Source organism: Plasmopara halstedii, assembly GCF_900000015.1.
Source record: "Plasmopara halstedii genome assembly, contig: Scaffold_253, whole genome shotgun sequence".
NCBI lineage: Eukaryota > Oomycota > Peronosporomycetes > Peronosporales > Peronosporaceae > Plasmopara > Plasmopara halstedii.
Genome location: NW_020187174.1, coordinates 102867 through 120348, shown reverse-complemented (window position 1 = coordinate 120348; position 17482 = coordinate 102867). Strand labels below are relative to the sequence as shown.

Genomic DNA, 17482 nt, shown 5'->3' with positions numbered 1-17482 from the left:
TCTGACATTTGCAGCACTTTGCGCAGAGGTAGCGTATCGGGCCACCTGTTTAGTTCAACAGAGTGCGCCCACTATGATGCGACATGATTGCGCTGAGAATGACGGCATCAGATTGCAATGAGTGACGTAACAAGTTAGGCTCAGAGGTAGCACAGAGTAGCAAACTAAGGACCTAAATATATTCCCTTCCATGCTTTCCTTCTACTGCGCACTTCATTTTCTCGACAGGTTCTGGGCCCAGGTGACTCCAAAAGCGCAATGACGCTCTAGACCATCTACTTGTGCTGCAGTGGAACGGTTAGGTCCGTACTTACACGCAGCAAGTGATGTGGGTACCGGATGAGCGACAGATTAGGCTCACAATCCACAAGGTTGACTGGACCAAGTTCTGGGCTCCGGTGGGGTCGGAGCAGAGACTGTATGCGCCAAAAAACGTGCGGTTTTAAGTGATCAGAAAGTGTAAGGATCCGCTTTTTCAGTCACTTCTTGAGTTGTGCGGCCAAAGGTACTACAACAAGCTGGTCAAGGTTGGTCGCGCCCGCTTCCGACGCTGGAATATCTTATGGAACAACTTCGCCGGACATATTTAACAAGACGACGACTGCGTCGAAGTATTAACAGCGAAGAAGTTCACCAAGAAGGCCTGGGCCTAAGTCAGCTGCACTTGGTGGCAGTGATCGACGCATGTGGGCGTGCTCAAGGCAAGTTCTAACAAACAAGGTCCAATACGAGTTGAGGCAGTTGCGCACGGTACTCATGGCGATTTACGATGCAAGTCATCCCTCCTCTCTTGTTCGACCTGAAGAGCTTGCTTATTTTGCACATCTGTCAAGATTCATACAGATGTCCTGTTTCGTCTGGGAAAAACTTCATAGCAAACATCGTCGAGAGCAAGCCATCTCAAGACATCAATTTGCTTTGGATGCGGCTAGGCTAGCCATATTCTGGCAGTTTGCCCCGACGAGAAATAAAAGATGGCAGCGCTAGATGTAGCTTGAAGAAATGTCAAGACATATAACATTACCAACCACTCCTAGTGTGTGCAAGATAGCAGTACGTAAGTGAGAGAATGGATCTTGGAAAACGGATCAATATGGCATCTCGTGAGGAACGCAGTACTACTTGAAGATACTCTCGCATTTGCCGATCAATGTTTGGTAGCCTATGACACCATGCTTCAGTTGACGATAATCGTAATCGTGCTATTGCAGATATTAACGCTCGGCAAGCTGAGCATTGTTCGTCTAATGGACGTCTGCCATTCACCGACTAGCGCGCAATATTTTTTTCGTACGGCAAGCTCGGGCTCCAAAAGTACAAGCTCATATACGTTAGCGATCAGCGAGCGATTGGGTCGTTCTGCACTGGTAATATCGTACTTATGCGGTAACGGGTTATACGTCCCCTACTGAGAAAGGGCAGGTCGCACAATAATGTGTGACCGTACATAGGTTTGTATTACATCGTTAGTAATAACACAGTGGTGTGACTACACCGTAACATGAAGCCACCACGTGGCAGGATTGCCAGTAGAGATGCATTTTAATATTTTCATTAGGTTTTGCTATATTAACTGGGTATTAGCATTACTATATTTATTAGGAAAACCTAGTGTTTCAAAGATTGGCGGCTCTGCAGCAACTAAATCAATTAAACACAGTTTTTGTTCTTGACAGAAAAGTTCGTTTGCCTTGGATGAGGCTTTAGAACTTAGAAGGGCAGATTGCGATCCGCTACACTAGTACTGGCTCTTGAAAAAACGTAAGGTCGGTGAACTTAGCTTAGCATCCTTTAAGCTAAGGGTTACGGTAACCCCGCTGTATATGCGGTAATGCAAAACAACGCGCTCGTTGTAAAAGTGCAAATCGTACACAATGGCATGAGCAAACCATGACACACTCCTGCTTTTCTGCTTTAGGCAACGGGTTCCAAAATGTCTTAGAAAGTTGATTGCACAGTTCTAAAGCGGCAGCAACGTCAACTATACTACTGGCTTCGACGTGACATAGATCGCTAAGTGAAGGATCAAGAGGACATGCAGCCAAGACCTTGTCCCTTTTCACAGCGTCTTGGACATCTATCGTGCGACACAATTGAGACAAGCCCTGTTCTGATGATTAGCTTTCGGTCTGTCGACGCAACGCTCATCATGTGCGTCCGGAGTGTGCAAATCAAAAATGTGATTCCTACGAAAGATACGGTTGTGCACTCCCGATCGATCACGCTGTGAGGTGTGATTTGCTTGGACCTCAAGAGATTGATGACATCAATGGACCGTATCGAGAAAACGGTGTCTCGTCAACTTTGGCAATTGCAAGGTCAATTACTGCCGCGTATTCCTAGCGCGCGCCAAAGACCACTCGGCAAAAATGTTTTGTAATTCTTAAAATTCCGTAAGAAGCGTATTGATTTCTGCATTCATGTGCTACGCTTAGATGACGGCTGTGAACGTAGTAAGCCAGTGTATTCTGCAAGCCCGTCAGCATGTAAGGCAAGAATTAAAGGATCAATCGGCAAGGCAGAAAGTACGTATGCTCACTTCATGATCTTTGCATACAATGTTCCGCTCAATTTGGGGTGCAGTGAAGTTTACAGCAAACATTATGCATTGCAATCTCGAAATACTAATCGTTAATTGTACGCGAGGACAATGTCGTCATCATGACCCAGAACCTAAAGACATTTTGGCAACCTTCACCAAGCACAGCGAGCAGCTATGCTAAGAGACAGGAGTAGAAAAGGAGACGCCGCTAGCTGCATTCGATGCTAATCTACGACTAACCAGAAAGTGCAAGCGCATGTATCCCATGCTACACCATGGGTTTTTAATGCAAGTGTTCGAAGCTGATCCAAAGACGTTCGCGAAGGCAATGCGCAGTAAGAAAAAGTTGCAGATGGAGAAAGGTAATACTTGAGGCAGTCCTATCTTTCGAAAACAACGATGTCTGGAATATGATCAAGCTTTTGGCTGGGACCAACATACTGCACAAAAGTGGATGTCCAATAGAAAACTGATGCAACCGGCTTGGCGATGCGTTGAAGACGCGGCTAATTATGTGAAGGTATGAAAAGGCTTCTGAGTAGACTATGTGCTTACTTTCGGCGCCGTCATGGGCTTGCCGTCGCTAAAGGTGACTCCAAGACTTGGGTGCAGGCAAAACATGGTAAAATTCCGAACGCCTACGTCAGACTCAAAAATACCGATTCTTCTCCATCTGCAGTGTGTTGAAGATCAAGAATGAACAACTGAAGACGCTTGGTGTGAGTAATGTAAACGAAGTAGCGCTCGAGCTTGAAAAGAGCTTGTATGGAATGAAGCAGGCAAGGTGTTCGTAGGGACACGATGCAGGCTCTAAACATGTGTCAACGGCATATGCCTGTATTTCGAGCGCAACGAAAACGATTTGACGGTGGTTGATGTCAGAGGTCGGCAAATAGTTCTAACAATCGTATTGTTTTCGATCAAGAAACTCGGACCCGTAGCAAAGTTGTCGATAAAGTAGTGATGGATCCTCGACGCGCACGCACATTCTCTCGATCATGGAGGAGCCTATTGGTGAATTGTAGCCCGTAAAGCAGGTATGTGCTTCAAAGCGGGCCTTAAGACAAGTAAATGCACTAATAAATACTTAAATAAACTTATCTCCGATCATCTGTACAAATCCCAAACGCATTTGTCACAGCATCAAACAGCATAGATTTGTAATTATCTTGAAAGTGTAGCCAGCAAAGAAGATTAATTAGCCATCTTGTCGATACCTTTGACACGTGTAGCGATGTGGGATGGGACACACGATTCGTACAATTTACTTTCATCTTAGAGCCGGGCTTGACAGTGGCTTACTCCATAATATGAAGCTCTTTGCTATGAAGTGGGGGGTTCTCTATCGCTTGAACCTAGCGAGAGGAACGTACGAAAGATACCTCAGGGCATTGGGATCTGCTTGAAGTAAAGGATGCCTATACCAGAGGTCCAGGCAGCAAATTCGGCGGGAAGTGGGTCTGGAAGGCCAAAATAGCGGTACAAATTTGGTTTTCATTTGCACCCCGGAAATGTCTCTCTTCTATCCCATCTCATCATCTTTTTTACATATTTTAAGGGGATTGGTGCGCCATAGCCACATCAATTGCGCTTAGTAGCTAGCCTGGACAGAGTACATGCGTAATTTCTCTCTGTTAGTAGCACTGGAGTATCTATAACTGCCTCAAATCTGACCGGAAACGATAATTTTCAATAAAAGCAACCTGATTAAAAGAAAGTCATCATGTGGGCCCATTATTCTTGACGAATGATTTCTACCTTGCACTTCGAAAAAAATCATTAATTACATATGCATTCATATCGATGATAAGGCCAGATATTCTTGATGTCTTCACAGTCTCACATTACATTGGATGCATCTCCAATTAATAACTTGAAAATATCAGCAGGCTTTTTTGCCTGCTGTAAAGTATTTTTTGTCATGGACTAGTGATTACAAATGTTGTCGTGGAGCGCAATTGCTTGGACAGGTGGTCCAATCCCTTGAAGTTACCACCTCACCCACCGTGCCAAAAATGGCCATTCGAAAGCTTCAAGTGCTGTATCTTTCACCCGTTATTCACAGTTGTTTGTATCCAGCACCTTTTGTCGAGAAGACCGCGGCTTTAGACCGCACTGATTCGATTCAACATGACAAAAATCGGCAAGCCTCGCCTAGCATACAGTCGATCATTTCCATCTTAGACGTTGCTACCGGATATTGCAGCTTAAAGCTCTTAAGTCTTAACAAGGATTACATCTGAGTTCACGACATACGGTTGCTGGTCCCTGTCTAAGAATAAATAGAACATGGTAAGCGCGACATATAGTCGCTAATTTGATATATCCTCTTGAGATATATCCTCTTGAGACCGCGCTTTTCTGTCTCGTCCTGCCTTTGAAGCTTTGCTTGAGACTCCTATCAAAATTGTTGCTAAGTAAGTCAGATGCACCCAGATCCTGCGTTGTAGGTGTCGCAGCTTCGAGAACAAAAGAAAAGGCATTCTGATCTTTAGCAGAAGGTAAGTTAGTAATTTACCAAATACTCGATGCATGGTACATATCCTTTCCGAATTTCTGTTTACTTTTACCCATTGCTTTCCAGCCAGGCCATACGAATGAGATCCTTTTCTAAAATCAAGTTCTAGGACCAAACAAAGTTTTACTCTGTCAAATTTATTAGACTTTGCCGGGTATCAAAAGAAGCCTGGACATTTGGCGACTGCTCCTGTCGCGAGATAAGCAGATACTGTATTTGTATGTGGTATCAGCAATGTCTCCGCGCATTGTATGCTATCGTGTATTGCATGTGAATACATACCACTCCGGAAACTGTCGAGGCTTCCATGCCATCATAAAGTCTAGGTTGCAAATGTTCAGAAGCGATATAAAAAGCGAGTTTTCCCTACTTTCTGAGAAAAAGTTGCTTTTCTAAAATGAGTCAAATCGATAAATTGACCTCCAAGTGGTACAGCTGAACATAGCTTTTTCCTCGTGGGTATATCTCCATCTGCTAGGAATCGGCATATCGCCAAGTGTGTTCTATCGTGGGTAGGGCTTGATCCTTCTAACAGCTCAACCATGAGAAAAGGAAACGCGTAGGGATGAACATTTGGCTATCCCACTGGTACTCTCAAACATGTGGCGTACGGCGTAAATATGCGTCTTAGATATCACTCAGCCTGGCTGATGTCCATCACCTCCCACGAGCCTCCAACGCCTTTGCAGGTCGAAAATGTGTTTCGCACATAATAAGACAATTACTGCTTCACGAAAACGAGGTTGGGTAGGCGCGAAAGGTCACGGTGATACACAAGTAAATGTAGACTTCGAAAATTGTAAACATGCTTCGGCTTTTGAGAAAAATTCTGCCGCTAATATAATATGGAAGCTGTCAACACTTGGGCGTAGCCAGCCAGTTCACTTTATTCAGAGAGGCATCTCAACAGACCTCAGTAGCCGTGTTAACAGCTGCTCAAAAGCTTGGATACGATTTTACCATGGTTGAGGTACTTCAATCTAATTAAACCGATAAACACCACCGGAAATATATCAAAGGACATGTTTAGTTTGTCGGAAAGATAAGTAAAAGCTTATTGGGGCCACCAGCTTCGGAGGGATCATCTCCCGCTGATTTATATATTTAAAAAGCTTTCGCGTCGGCGCACTATTTCGTGAAAAACATTTATGGTGAAATAGAGGGGCTACCCCAAGTTTTACCAAACTGCTTTTACGGCGTCAGGGTTTAAGAATTGAATCATATATGACCATCACTTCACCTGCTCACGCGTGCAGCTCTCATACGCATATGCACACGAACATGCACACGCTCGCCGATTTGATACATTATGGATCATAGCAACTGGAGTTGATTTTGCTCCATTTCAGCGCTCTAAAATTCTTTTTAATCCTATTTTCGACAGTCGGTGAATTTGGCGCTAGAGCTTTTTCGCGTTGCTCTCCAAAAGAAGATGTAGGCTCCGTCTGATGGCTCTCTCAGACGGGGTTACCAAGCCGTTTGACGCGCCGTGGGCTGCGCCGAAGCGGAACTTGAAACAGTGACCTTGGCAGACGGTCACTGTTAGATGCAGTTAGGCGGATTGACTGTGGAAGAAGTGAGAACGGCTTACAACATAAAGATAAACGCAAAATCAATGCGACCGGTGAGAAGAAAGTAAAAAAACGTAAGACAGCATTGGAACGTAAGAATGAGCCAGTCCGACTCACAACTAAATAAAAGCTTAACTTTGTTGAGGTCATGCGGGTATCTCACTGCGGTTAAAGTATAAAAGTGCCCTTTGGAGATTATTAGCACACGTCTGTAAGCTACACAGCGCAAAAGAAATCAAACACCGAATGCAGAGGTCTATAGAATGACACGACAGCTACTGTAGAGTACACGGACGTGACACGGGGTGCTAGGCACAAGTCAATGGCAGCATAAATTGTGAGGATAAAGCTATCGTGGGGCGAGGTCGTGATGAGTCTTCGGAAGTAGGCGTGGTGGAAGGGTTCAAGGCGACCGAAGCAAAAGTCAGAGTCGTAAGACGACGGAAAAACAAGGCTTTTCGAAGTTGAAAGGACATTGTTCTTGTACGCCTGCATAGGTGAAGGCTGATGAGTAGTATACCTACTTCTTCAATAGCATATTCTCTTCAAGTACAAGTAGATTTGGGCTTGACCTGGCAAAGCTTAAGGACACTTTGAGACGAGGACTTACACTTTGCCACTCTATGTTACGAATACAAACGTTGGCGTCAACGAGCCATACATGAGGTTTGTAGCCATCGTTCGTCTCCAGAGCTTGATTTTAAAACGACAAAAGGCACTAAACACCATACGCCCGTCTTACTCATTGTCGTCCCTCCAAAAACGAAGGACTCAGGTGTACTGAAGGCAGCATAACGAGATTGGTACCTGCATCCAAGAATACATGTTTTTTGCACAAGTTGGCATAAACAATTATTCAGCTATTAGTTTACCATGTTTATTCTAGTTTCCTAGTAAGCTAGGGAATTATTGTACAAATTATATATTGTCAAAATTAACATTGCGATCAAGTGCTTAAGTATATCAGGTTAACCGAGAAGGGTCATCGAGTATGGCCAGTTCAACTTCACTTGCTAGCCAATCTGCAGACTGTGCCAAAGTATCCTTCTCACGATACTGTCCAATGCGCTCCGTACACCATACTATCCATTTAAAAAGCTGATGTGCAACGTTAGGTTCTAATTTAAACATTAGAGCGTAATTAAAGTGAGAGAGCGCAGTGATAGACAAGTTGCTAGTCGAACTTAACGACGGCCGTGAGCTGTACACGTGCATATTTTCGACTTGCAGACTCTTGTCATCGTTAAAGGGCCAGGAATTAGCGTCTGAGCAGTCCAAAAATTCCAAAGTGACATCGCTGAGGGCACAATTGGCCACAAAAAGCTCTGAAGTCGTTCTGCTCTCAGCATTCAGCACTTCATTCACATAAATTGACTGCATTTTAAGCTCGTGTCCTACCACCGCACACTCCCATTCATGGTCTGCTTTGAGAGCAACATCCCAGAAGGACATTCCATGTACATCGATACCTTCACTGCTTGTAAATATGAGATGAGCTGGAGTCGAGTACAACCCAATAGGCACCTCACCAGTAGTTTGAGCCGAAATAGAATCAAAAAGTCCAGGCTTCACTGAATCTGAAGTCATTTGTTGTCGCATGTCGTTCATAACATCCATGCGAAGATGCAGGGACTTGGAGCAGTCGCCAAGTTTGCCATTGTATTTAACCAAACCAAAAGCCATCAAGGTCGCGGCGATAATTGCGCCTTGCAAACTTACATTGTGCTCCTTGCAACGTCTCACAGCACTCAACATATTTGCTTCCGATCCTCGGGCAAACAAGGCAAAACTGGGATTAGGAGGAGACGGTGGTAAGCCAGCAAAATCAAGTTGTGATCCTGTCTGAAGAGCCAAGAGAGGCGCGAAAGCACTTGTGTCAAAGCTCATTAGCGGTTGTATAACGTACTTGGAAACAGCTTCGTGAATCACATTCATCCACGCGTTCACAAAGTGCGTTTTTTCATACAGTGACTTCCGCAGAGGCAGCTCTTTAGGAAGTTTTGTCGACGTGGTGATCATCTGAAGAATGTCACGGAGAATGATGAATCCTGAAGTCGTGTCCGACATATAATGGTCAGAAAAGAGACACAAGCGTGCGAACGCATTCGTAGACATGTCAACGTGAGCAACAAGATAAAAAGGAAAACATTTTTCACGATTCAGTGGCTTTTCGCATTCGTCACGAACAAATTCCATCCATTTAGATTGTGGCAAAGTGAAAGTAACCGCGTGATTCTTTGAATTTTCTTGCTCTGTGTGCTCCTCTTTATCCACAGTGCAGTCATGAATAGTAAGAAGACTAGCTAGATCCGAGACACTTGTGAGGGCAGAACAAATCATGGCTTTCTGAGGAACGCTTCCTGGTAAAATCGATGCTCTCATTCTTGGATGCCGATTAAAAGTCTCGAAAACAGCCTGAGGCAAATGTTGCAAAAGTCGTGGAATGTCACCACGCAAAGTCACAACATGCGCAAGCATGGCACTAGCATCAGGATCCATGGCAAAAAACCTCTCGTAGCCATATAGCAAAAACGTGGGGTGTGCCATTCGTCGTAAGCTATGTCGATTGATGAATTAGAATCAAAAATGCGATCTGATGGTTAGCTGTACTTAGATTAAAGTGCAAACTTATTTTAAGCAGAAACCGGGATCTCAAGAAAACTAGCCGCCTCGATGTCTGAGTTTTTTACTTTCGGGGGACATATGCCTGAACCATAACTTTGTCAATTGTTGCTCGTGCTGAAATTGTCGTTCTTGGATGTAGGGGGATGATGAAAATAATGCGTTACGAGGCCCATTATCCTGTTAATTCTCGTTTTGTCGTATTGGTCGTTAAGCGTAAGCATGACGAGGCATTGATTGACGTCGAAGCTTCACTCATGCTCCGTCAGACTTCATTCCAGCATCATTACTGTTTCTTGGAAACGATGAAGATGCAAACTTTTTAAAACACATTCTGAAACGCACACAATATTTTTCATACTAGTCATCTCACCCTACAGCATCAGTTGTGGTACAAGCTTTGCTGTGGAATAGCCGTTGTTTTCAGTGATGTATCTGCTACTAATTCAAAACCTGTATACTCTTAGCACTCAATGGTAAGTTACTGAGATAGAATAAAAAACTAAAGCAACGTATCATTATTAGTGTCAACTTAGTGTCTAGTTGAAGTATCTTTCGTGTGGATATATTTTACATTTACAATTAAGTCTATAAAGAAAATGGCGGACGAATTGATTATTAAGGTAGTAAGTGGTACGTCTGAGAATCTGCAGGTGCATGTGGACTTGGCATCAGCCTCTGTACTGGCGCTCAAACATACAATAGAAAAGCAAAATATACAGCGATTCCCCGTCTCGGCACAACGTCTGATCTTTCAGGGTCAGATTCTAGAGGACAACAAGTTGCTGACCGACTACCACGTGGCTGCGGGCTGCGCTCTGCATTTGACTCTCTCGCCCAGTGTAGCGGCGGCTGTAGAAGCCAATGCAGCTTCAGAATCATCTCCCTCTGCCCAGCTACAAACATTCTTGCAGCTGATGCGTTCCACGGAGCCACAAGATCTGTATGCGATTGCAGTGCGCACGCTACAGAAAATCTGCGCCAATATTGTGAACAACCCTAACGAGGAAAAGTACCGAAGCCTTCGAGTGGACAATGTTACACTTAAGAGTAAGTTGTTTGATAGGACGAGAGGACTGGAAAGTGTCAAGCTGCTTGGGTTCCAAGACAGCGTTCAAGCGGTAAGTTTTCTGAGGATGTGAACAGTCGTGTGTTAAGAAGCTGATGTAACTTTATGCAGGGGCACTTAGTCCTAGTGCCGACGCCGGAGAAGTGGGAAAATTTAGTGGCGTGCAAGGCTGTGGTTGATTCTGCAGCCGCAACATTAGGAGGTGCAACAGCGACTCGACCTTTTGGAGCTTCGCCTTCTATCGGAGGTATGGGGGGAATGAATGGAGGCTTTGCATCGCAGGCGCAAAGCTTGCTGCAGAACCCAGCAATGCTACAGTCCTTGATGAGTAATCCCATGGTGCAGCAACTGGCCCAGCAAAATCCCATGTTAACCCAGGTTCTGCAAAATCCAGCATTACTTTCACAATCCTTGCAGACGATGCAGCAAAATCCAGCGATGATGCAACAGATGAATCAAATGATGAGTGATCCAAATGGAATAGCGCGCATGCAGCAAATGATGACAGGAGGTGGAATGGGTAGTTTCGGTTCTTTTGGTGGTCTATCCGGTGCAGGATCGACTTCGTCTGGTGTCAATCCATTTGCTTCTAATCCATTTGCCAGTAGCTCTTCCACACCTGTAGCGACCGCTTCAAACGCAACTTCATCAGGAGTGTCAACTGTATCGCCATCTGCTGCTGCAATGTCTGATGAAAATGATGACGAAGCATATAAAGAGGACGATATCGCTCTTGCTATCGCGCGATCGTTGCAGGATCAGTAACACCTGACTCAATAATGACATTATCAATTTCCATCCTTTTTTTGTTAGATCTGTTATTCGATTGGTAGAGATAATTCTTTCCTTATTCTGACCAATTATAATGCTATTATGACATAGTCAATATGATTGGTGGCGGATATCGAGCAATTTAACATTTGTCAACAGCGTGTCCCAACTCGGTGTCGTGCCGTGTATAAACTGCAACACACGAAGTGTGACACAATGGCGGGCGAACAGCAGAAGGTGCCAGAAGATAGTAAGAATGGCATCTCTGCTGTGCCTCCCTCTAGTGGAGGAATGCAGACTTTTGCACCATTGGCGTTTGACGAAAGTTTAATGGCACCCGCTAGTGCTTTAGAGATTCCAAATTCAAGTGAATCCATGACCAACAGCAAGTCTGCAGCTGATTTCTTTCTTGACCAAATTGCAGCTGTCGTTTCGGATGAGAAGAAGCTCTCAGATGTGTGTGTATATTTAAAGTGAATTGGACGTAGGTAAATACTGACATCTTTATTTGTGTATTGTTGGTAGAATATTATGGATTTGATCCCACCTGTAGAAGCACCAATGACTCAAGGAGAAGCAGTGACACAGATGATTACACCAACTGCCTTGTCCATTGGTATGCCACTACAGCCTCCTCCTGATCTTATAATGCGCGCTTTATCACCACCCACGTCGCTTTTGCCTGACTTCGGTGATGTGACGTCTTTGTCTTTGCTTGGGGATGCGACTTCAGCAGCCGCGACACCAACCATGACGACTATCACGACAGCAGTGAAGCGCGAGCTTTCAATGGTAAAGCCTGCAGTCGCAGAAACACCAGGGTCAATAAGGAAAAAAGCAGAGGTGGCGACAGCAGCTAGTATCATTCAAAAAAAGCAAAAGGTAGACGATATTAAGCCAGATACTGTTGTAAGTGCAGCCACAGCAGTGGTGCACCAACCAATTGTTCAACAAGCTCGACAAAATTATCATAACTCAAACAACCCATTGTCAGTTGCAGCAGCTGCCGCTGCAGCTCGCGAAAAAGTGATGAAGGAACCTCAGTCTGGCGATTTATACGAGTGTGTTATTACTAAGCGAAATGGCGGACTTGGGTTAACACTTGCATGCGTGGATGACCACGTTCAGATCACAGGACTCGCACCAGATACACCCGCAGCCAGTAGTGGTATTTGCGTTGGAGACACACTTGTCGCTGTGTCTGGGCTGCCCGTGCGTGGACTTCAGTTTTCTACCGTGATTGGTCGGCTCAAGTCGACATCAAGAAACTCGGTGGTACTTAAGCTTCGTCGAAACCCTTGTACGTCTTGAGTAAAATGCTATCGTTGTTGTGAATGATAAAGTTCTAGACTTCGCTAAAAATACTGTTTTTGCTTGTTTGTTCAGTCCGACAAAATGCTGGAAATATAACTTCGTCTCGCGGAAATAAGCGACCGTGTCGCGGCGGATTAACAGGTTCAGATAGCAGCAACAGTGCCAATGTACTGACAAGTAAGACCATGGCTTTAGAATCACGGTTAGGTGGGGGGATGGGAAATGGTTCGAACGGCTCTGCAAGTGTTGCTTCCAACAATTCCCATGAAGCAAGCGTTGGAACCGATGATCTCCACCGTACACATTACCAAGGAGGTAGTGGACTTGTGAGTCATGCCTCGAGTCTTCATGAGCAGCACCTACAATTGTACTCGAAAGCAGAGCCATTAAACTCGACGTATTTTCCAACAGATGCATCTATTCTCACAATGGGAGCGACAAGTGCTGGTGCTGTGCCTCCTAGTGTCTTTGCGCCTTCGTCATTATTTCCTAGCGATTCACAGGTCGGCTGGCGAGTAAATTGCGTGGAAAAAGAGCGATATTATGCCGAGTGTCGCGCTTTACGTCATGAGCTGGGCAGAGCCATGGTAGCACAACAAATACAGAAGCGGGATACAAAGATGTATACGTCACAGATACAAGCAGTCATCGACAAGTTTCAAGATCAAGTTCGAGAATTGTCTGTAATGTCATCAAGTGTTGGGATAGAAGGTGCAGTAAATTGTGATGAGCTTGGAACACTTCGTCAGAAATTAGTAGAGGCGAACCAGAAGCTGGCACAGCAACACACGGATATGCTAGTCTTAAAAGAACGTGAGTCGCGGCATGCACTGCCAGAAGCTCAGCGCATCAAATGGCAACTTGTGTCTTACTTGCGAAAAAGTGTGCTTCAGATTGACTGTAAATCAGCAGTAAAACAGACGTCCACTTCAGCGGTCTCCAAGGGCAATTTAACACCATTAAGTTTTGAGAAGCGACTAGATGGAGTCCGTCCAAGTACATTTACCTTGTTAATGGGACGAAACTGCGAGCAGAGTGATGGTCCAACTATAGAATTGGAGCTGAATGCTAAGATGTGCACTGAGGTGAGGCAGATTGCTTTGTGAACGTACTATTACTTGAAATCATCACGGTATTGTTGCCATTGAATTACTGCAGTTGCTTGGCTGGAACATGCGAGAAGTTGTGGTCCAAGCAGGAGCAAGATTTATTGTAAGTGTCGATGGTAGCATACTCGTCAAATACTTGCAACGGGAGGAAGTGCTTGCCGTCTCTTGGACTCTACGTGTAAACGAGAGCAACAAGGACGATAATTGCACGTTGAGCTTGCGCAACTGCACATAGTATCATAATGACCGCTTCTTTACAGCAAAACAACCAATTAGACGAAAACACACACCCAAAGTTAGGAATCGAATAGCAGCGCTATTTGCGAACGGTTCTAGCGGCATTTATAATAGCTGAATTGATGGGCAAATCGTGTCAAAGCTCCGAGGTATGGAGATTTTAAACAGGCGAAACTGAGTTTGAAGGCGGCGGAACTTGCAAAAAAGGCACTTCTACCACTTGCTCGTTGACAATCGACATGATGCGCTCTATCGCCTCGTCGTCCATTTGGCTGCTGTCACTTTTGCTATGTGATTGAATAGCGCCATTCATGAGCAAAACGTAGGCACGGACAAACTGCTGACGAATATACTTGTCTCGTGAGCCCTTAAGTACGTGGGCCACATCGTAGCTCACTTCAAAAGGATCTTCAATGCTAAGCCGCGTCGTAAAACGCCATTGACAAGTCTGCCGCTTCTCCTCTTTAGTCATTGTGCGAGCATCTGGACAACGGACACTGACAATATCACGCGTTGCATCGAACTGCAAGCCATAGTAGCGAAAAAAACTAAGCATCAACTCGCCTACTGTCTGCCTATTGCGCGAACAGTATCCGCGCAATAGAGCCAACTTGTCCTTTGGTTCAGGAAAAGCATAAGGGTCGTAGAAGTACGTCTCAATGCCATCTGCTAATCCTTCCAGTTCGTCGCTCGGTCCTCGACAAATAACACTCGGTAAGTTGTCACAAGATTCATCAGGCCAGTTCGGAGGCAGCATTTGTAAAACAGGCAGAACAGGTGGATTTTGACGCTGAAGAAAATGAATCAGCATGAGTAAGTATCCGTAGGAAGAGAGCGTGCCCTCAGCGGCACAATTCATACGTCGCTGCTTGACGAAATGCTTAAGCACATACGCCAGCGAGCGCACCCGTGGATCTGCACTAGCATATGCACGAAGCAGCGACGTATTACGCTGAGCCAGTCGATTTTCCATGCACAAATCGCACTCGATACCAGAAGCACGCGAGACAAACATGACGATTGGAATACGTGCAGTGAGACGCGTCGTGTCCACAGAAGCAAAGAGATCCGGACGAGCTTCCAAATGGTCGACAACTTCCAAAAGCATGCGCTGTTTTTCCTCGAGTGTTGGACAATTATCATCTGGAAGTACTAAGCACATATCCATGTCACTGTATTCATTGCCAAATTCATTTGCTGAAGATCCAAATACATCCAATTCGCAAGTAAATGAAAGTTTGGCAATAACATTTGAATGCACTTGATTGTAAATTGACTGTCGCGATGCACGGAACGCTGTACGATCTGGTATAAGCGTTGACGCTTCTTGTTCTACCCACTGAGTTAATGCACGCGTGACAAATGGAGACGTTTGTAGCACCTTACACTCAGCATCGCTCTTTGAGCCTGACGGACCAAAATCAATTGATGCAAAGCCAAAGTGTTCAAGCCAAAATGCACAACGTTCATCTTTATTTGCAAAATAAAGTCCACTCACCTGACAAAATCGCTTTCGTTGTGCATGCGCAATCTCCGCTAACTGGTCGTCCGCTATCAATTCCCTCACATATCTATTGGCCTCAACAGCATTCAATACATTGCACATCGTGCCATGGAACGTCTCAATTGGCAGCGGAATCGTTTCCGTAGCTGCAAACCACTGCGCAACGTTATCGGCTGGACGTTCAAGCAAGCGAAGACATGCATCCATCATATCACCAAGCAGAGCATGACCGTGCAAAAAGACGGTTTCTACTTGATCCACTAATCGCATCAGTGCAAGAAGCGCGCTTAGCACAAAACCGGCATCGCCATTGGCCACACCTTGCTGAAATTTGTCGTGGGTAGCTCGTAATGTGTCGATAAAATGACTGTATTCGAGACACACTTTCAATCGGTTACTGCGAGAAATTGTGGCATTCGAGTAAGCGACTTTACTGTGTTGCTCGTCACTCGAACGCTTCCCATTCACATGATGACTGGTGTGACCGCTTTTATCTTCAAATACTCGAAACTCAAATTCTCCAGGAGATCGAGGTGCGCGAAATGTGATTCGAGTGTTCAGACAGCGGTGATTGTGATGCAATTTGTTTTCAAAGAGTACCTGTTTGACAAAAATAGGCTTGTCATTAGTCGGCTGTCCGAGACGAAAAAGTCCGACAAGAAGAACGCGACCTGCGGAACATTCTTTCACACCCAACGACACTTGCACCTTGATATTATCGTTAGGCTTCGCCACTTCAGGTGACACGTGGACCGAATTGTGGGGACCTCCTGATAGTAAACTTGGTGAAGAATTATCACGATGTAGATGAGGTGATTTTCCTGGCGAGCGACGAGTACGCGACATGGTTGAGCTCCTCGAATGTGTTTTTCGATTCGGAGATACAGAAGAAGCTTGACCCTTGAGACTCAAATTATTGCTTAAATTATAAACAGATGAGCCCGAATTTATTACTGACTGCATGGCCTTTTTCGACAAGTGCTGATCGTGACTATTATGATCCGTCATACCACCACACCTGCTATTTTGAATAACCGCACGTTCAAGCTCAGAATAATGTGGCGGATGCTGTAGGTGGGGAGAAAGCAACCGGTCAGTCGTACGAGACATTGGCTGCTGATACAAAGCAGCCATTTGAGCATTCATTTGATCCCGCAACGAAGCAGACTTGTCGCTCCATCCCCCGCTTCCTCCAATGGAGCCATGCTCGTTCACACCAAACGTTTCCTTACCCAAATTTAGTTTCAGCATCGAATTCGATAAATCTAAATCATTCCTGTTCGTGACTACTGTTTTTCTCACTTCCCTCATCGAATCTAAAGAGCCAAAATGAACAAAATCATTCGTGTTCTGATGTTCAAGTTCCACACCACCAAGGGAACTTAAAGCGGACCCCATTGTAACTTCTTGTTGTTGATGTTGTTGGTACAATGGTCTTCCATTGTCAGTCAAATAGAGTGATGGAGGTGGAAGTGGAGGTGCCATGGAAGGTGGCATTCGCTGCAAGTTCATGTTCGGGTTCAAGCCAACAGAATTTAAAGCGGAAAAAGTGGCTACGTTCTGGCTGAAACCGCTTAGCTGCCCACTGCCACTGTGAAATACATCGAATGTACCGAGATTCTGGAGGTCAGCGCCGTCTGATTCGTTGCGACCGTTACCAATACTTGGCGAGCGTGGCGGCTTTGGCCACGTTGCCATGATTAATGTTAGCACAAGATTAATGCACATCCGAAAAGGGGATGGTGTGTGATACATCATATTGGGTAAAACACTAGAATTTTTTATTGATGCAATAAATTATCCATCATTTGGTTATCATATGGTTACACCCCGAACCTTGCAGCATCTTGTGTTTCGCTCTCACTAATGACACTACAAAACTCACTGCTAGTAGTTGGGAATGCTTAAGCTCTATCTTTTGCCTGCGACTGTGTGTGGTATGGCATTCGTAAAGGTGGTAGCTACGCTATACCAAACGTAATTGTAAGAACAAAACTTCACTAGACGAGCAGGACTTTCACATTCCTCTTTAAGAACTTATATGCGTTTGCCACGAGTTGAAACCTGAAAATCGCGGCGAAGAAACATGCTCATGCTTTCGGTTTGTCACATTCTTTGTTTTTGTTATGCTAGGTCGTCTGAAAGCTGAACAGCATGTAAAGCACTGTAGAGGATGAGGCTTTGAATGTGTGAATGTGTAGCGATGTGCTATGTTGTTAACTTAC

The 17482-nt window shown here is 44.9% G+C and overlaps 7 protein-coding genes across 7 annotated transcripts in view; 5 read left to right on the top strand and 2 right to left on the bottom strand.

The window, feature by feature from the left end:
* Positions 1-121, top strand: part of PHALS_04066 (multidrug resistance protein abc superfamily) — a gene marked incomplete at both ends in the record, with an annotated part of 885 nt that extends 764 nt beyond the window's left edge. The window contains one exon of the mRNA XM_024722064.1: positions 1-121. This exon is cut by the window's left edge and continues 764 nt beyond it. Within this exon, the coding sequence (XP_024573178.1) occupies positions 1-121 (121 nt within the window).
* A 4246-nt stretch (positions 122-4367) lies between these two features.
* PHALS_04065 (uncharacterized protein) lies at positions 4368-4785 on the top strand (the record flags this gene model as incomplete). The annotated part of the gene is made up of 2 exons (XM_024722063.1): positions 4368-4451; positions 4513-4785. 2 exons carry the CDS (start codon positions 4368-4370, stop codon positions 4783-4785), a joined length of 357 nt encoding a protein of 118 aa, XP_024573177.1.
* Positions 4786-7594: 2809 nt separating this feature from the next.
* Positions 7595-9130, bottom strand: PHALS_04064 (uncharacterized protein; the record flags this gene model as incomplete). Its single annotated transcript, XM_024722062.1, has 1 exon — positions 7595-9130. One exon carries the CDS (start codon positions 9128-9130, stop codon positions 7595-7597), a length of 1536 nt encoding a protein of 511 aa, XP_024573176.1.
* On the top strand, positions 9129-9729 carry PHALS_14981 (uncharacterized protein). The gene has a single exon (XM_036407301.1). It carries the CDS (start codon positions 9400-9402, stop codon positions 9577-9579), a length of 180 nt encoding a protein of 59 aa, XP_036263015.1. The 5' UTR covers positions 9129-9399; the 3' UTR covers positions 9580-9729.
* A 123-nt stretch (positions 9730-9852) lies between these two features.
* On the top strand, positions 9853-11087 carry PHALS_04063 (Ubiquitin-like protein; the record flags this gene model as incomplete). The annotated part of the gene is made up of 2 exons (XM_024722060.1): positions 9853-10374; positions 10434-11087. The coding sequence occupies 2 exons, from the start codon at positions 9853-9855 to the stop codon at positions 11085-11087; spliced, it is 1176 nt and encodes a 391-aa protein (XP_024573174.1).
* A 222-nt stretch (positions 11088-11309) lies between these two features.
* Positions 11310-13751, top strand: PHALS_04062 (PDZ domain; the record flags this gene model as incomplete). The annotated part of the gene is made up of 4 exons (XM_024722058.1): positions 11310-11549; positions 11619-12393; positions 12480-13492; positions 13566-13751. The coding sequence occupies 4 exons, from the start codon at positions 11310-11312 to the stop codon at positions 13749-13751; spliced, it is 2214 nt and encodes a 737-aa protein (XP_024573173.1).
* Positions 13752-13913: 162 nt separating this feature from the next.
* PHALS_04061 (S-M checkpoint control protein CID1 and related nucleotidyltransferases) lies at positions 13914-16655 on the bottom strand (the record flags this gene model as incomplete). Its single annotated transcript, XM_024722057.1, has 1 exon — positions 13914-16655. One exon carries the CDS (start codon positions 16653-16655, stop codon positions 13914-13916), a length of 2742 nt encoding a protein of 913 aa, XP_024573172.1.
* Between the last annotated feature and the right edge of the window lie 827 nt (positions 16656-17482).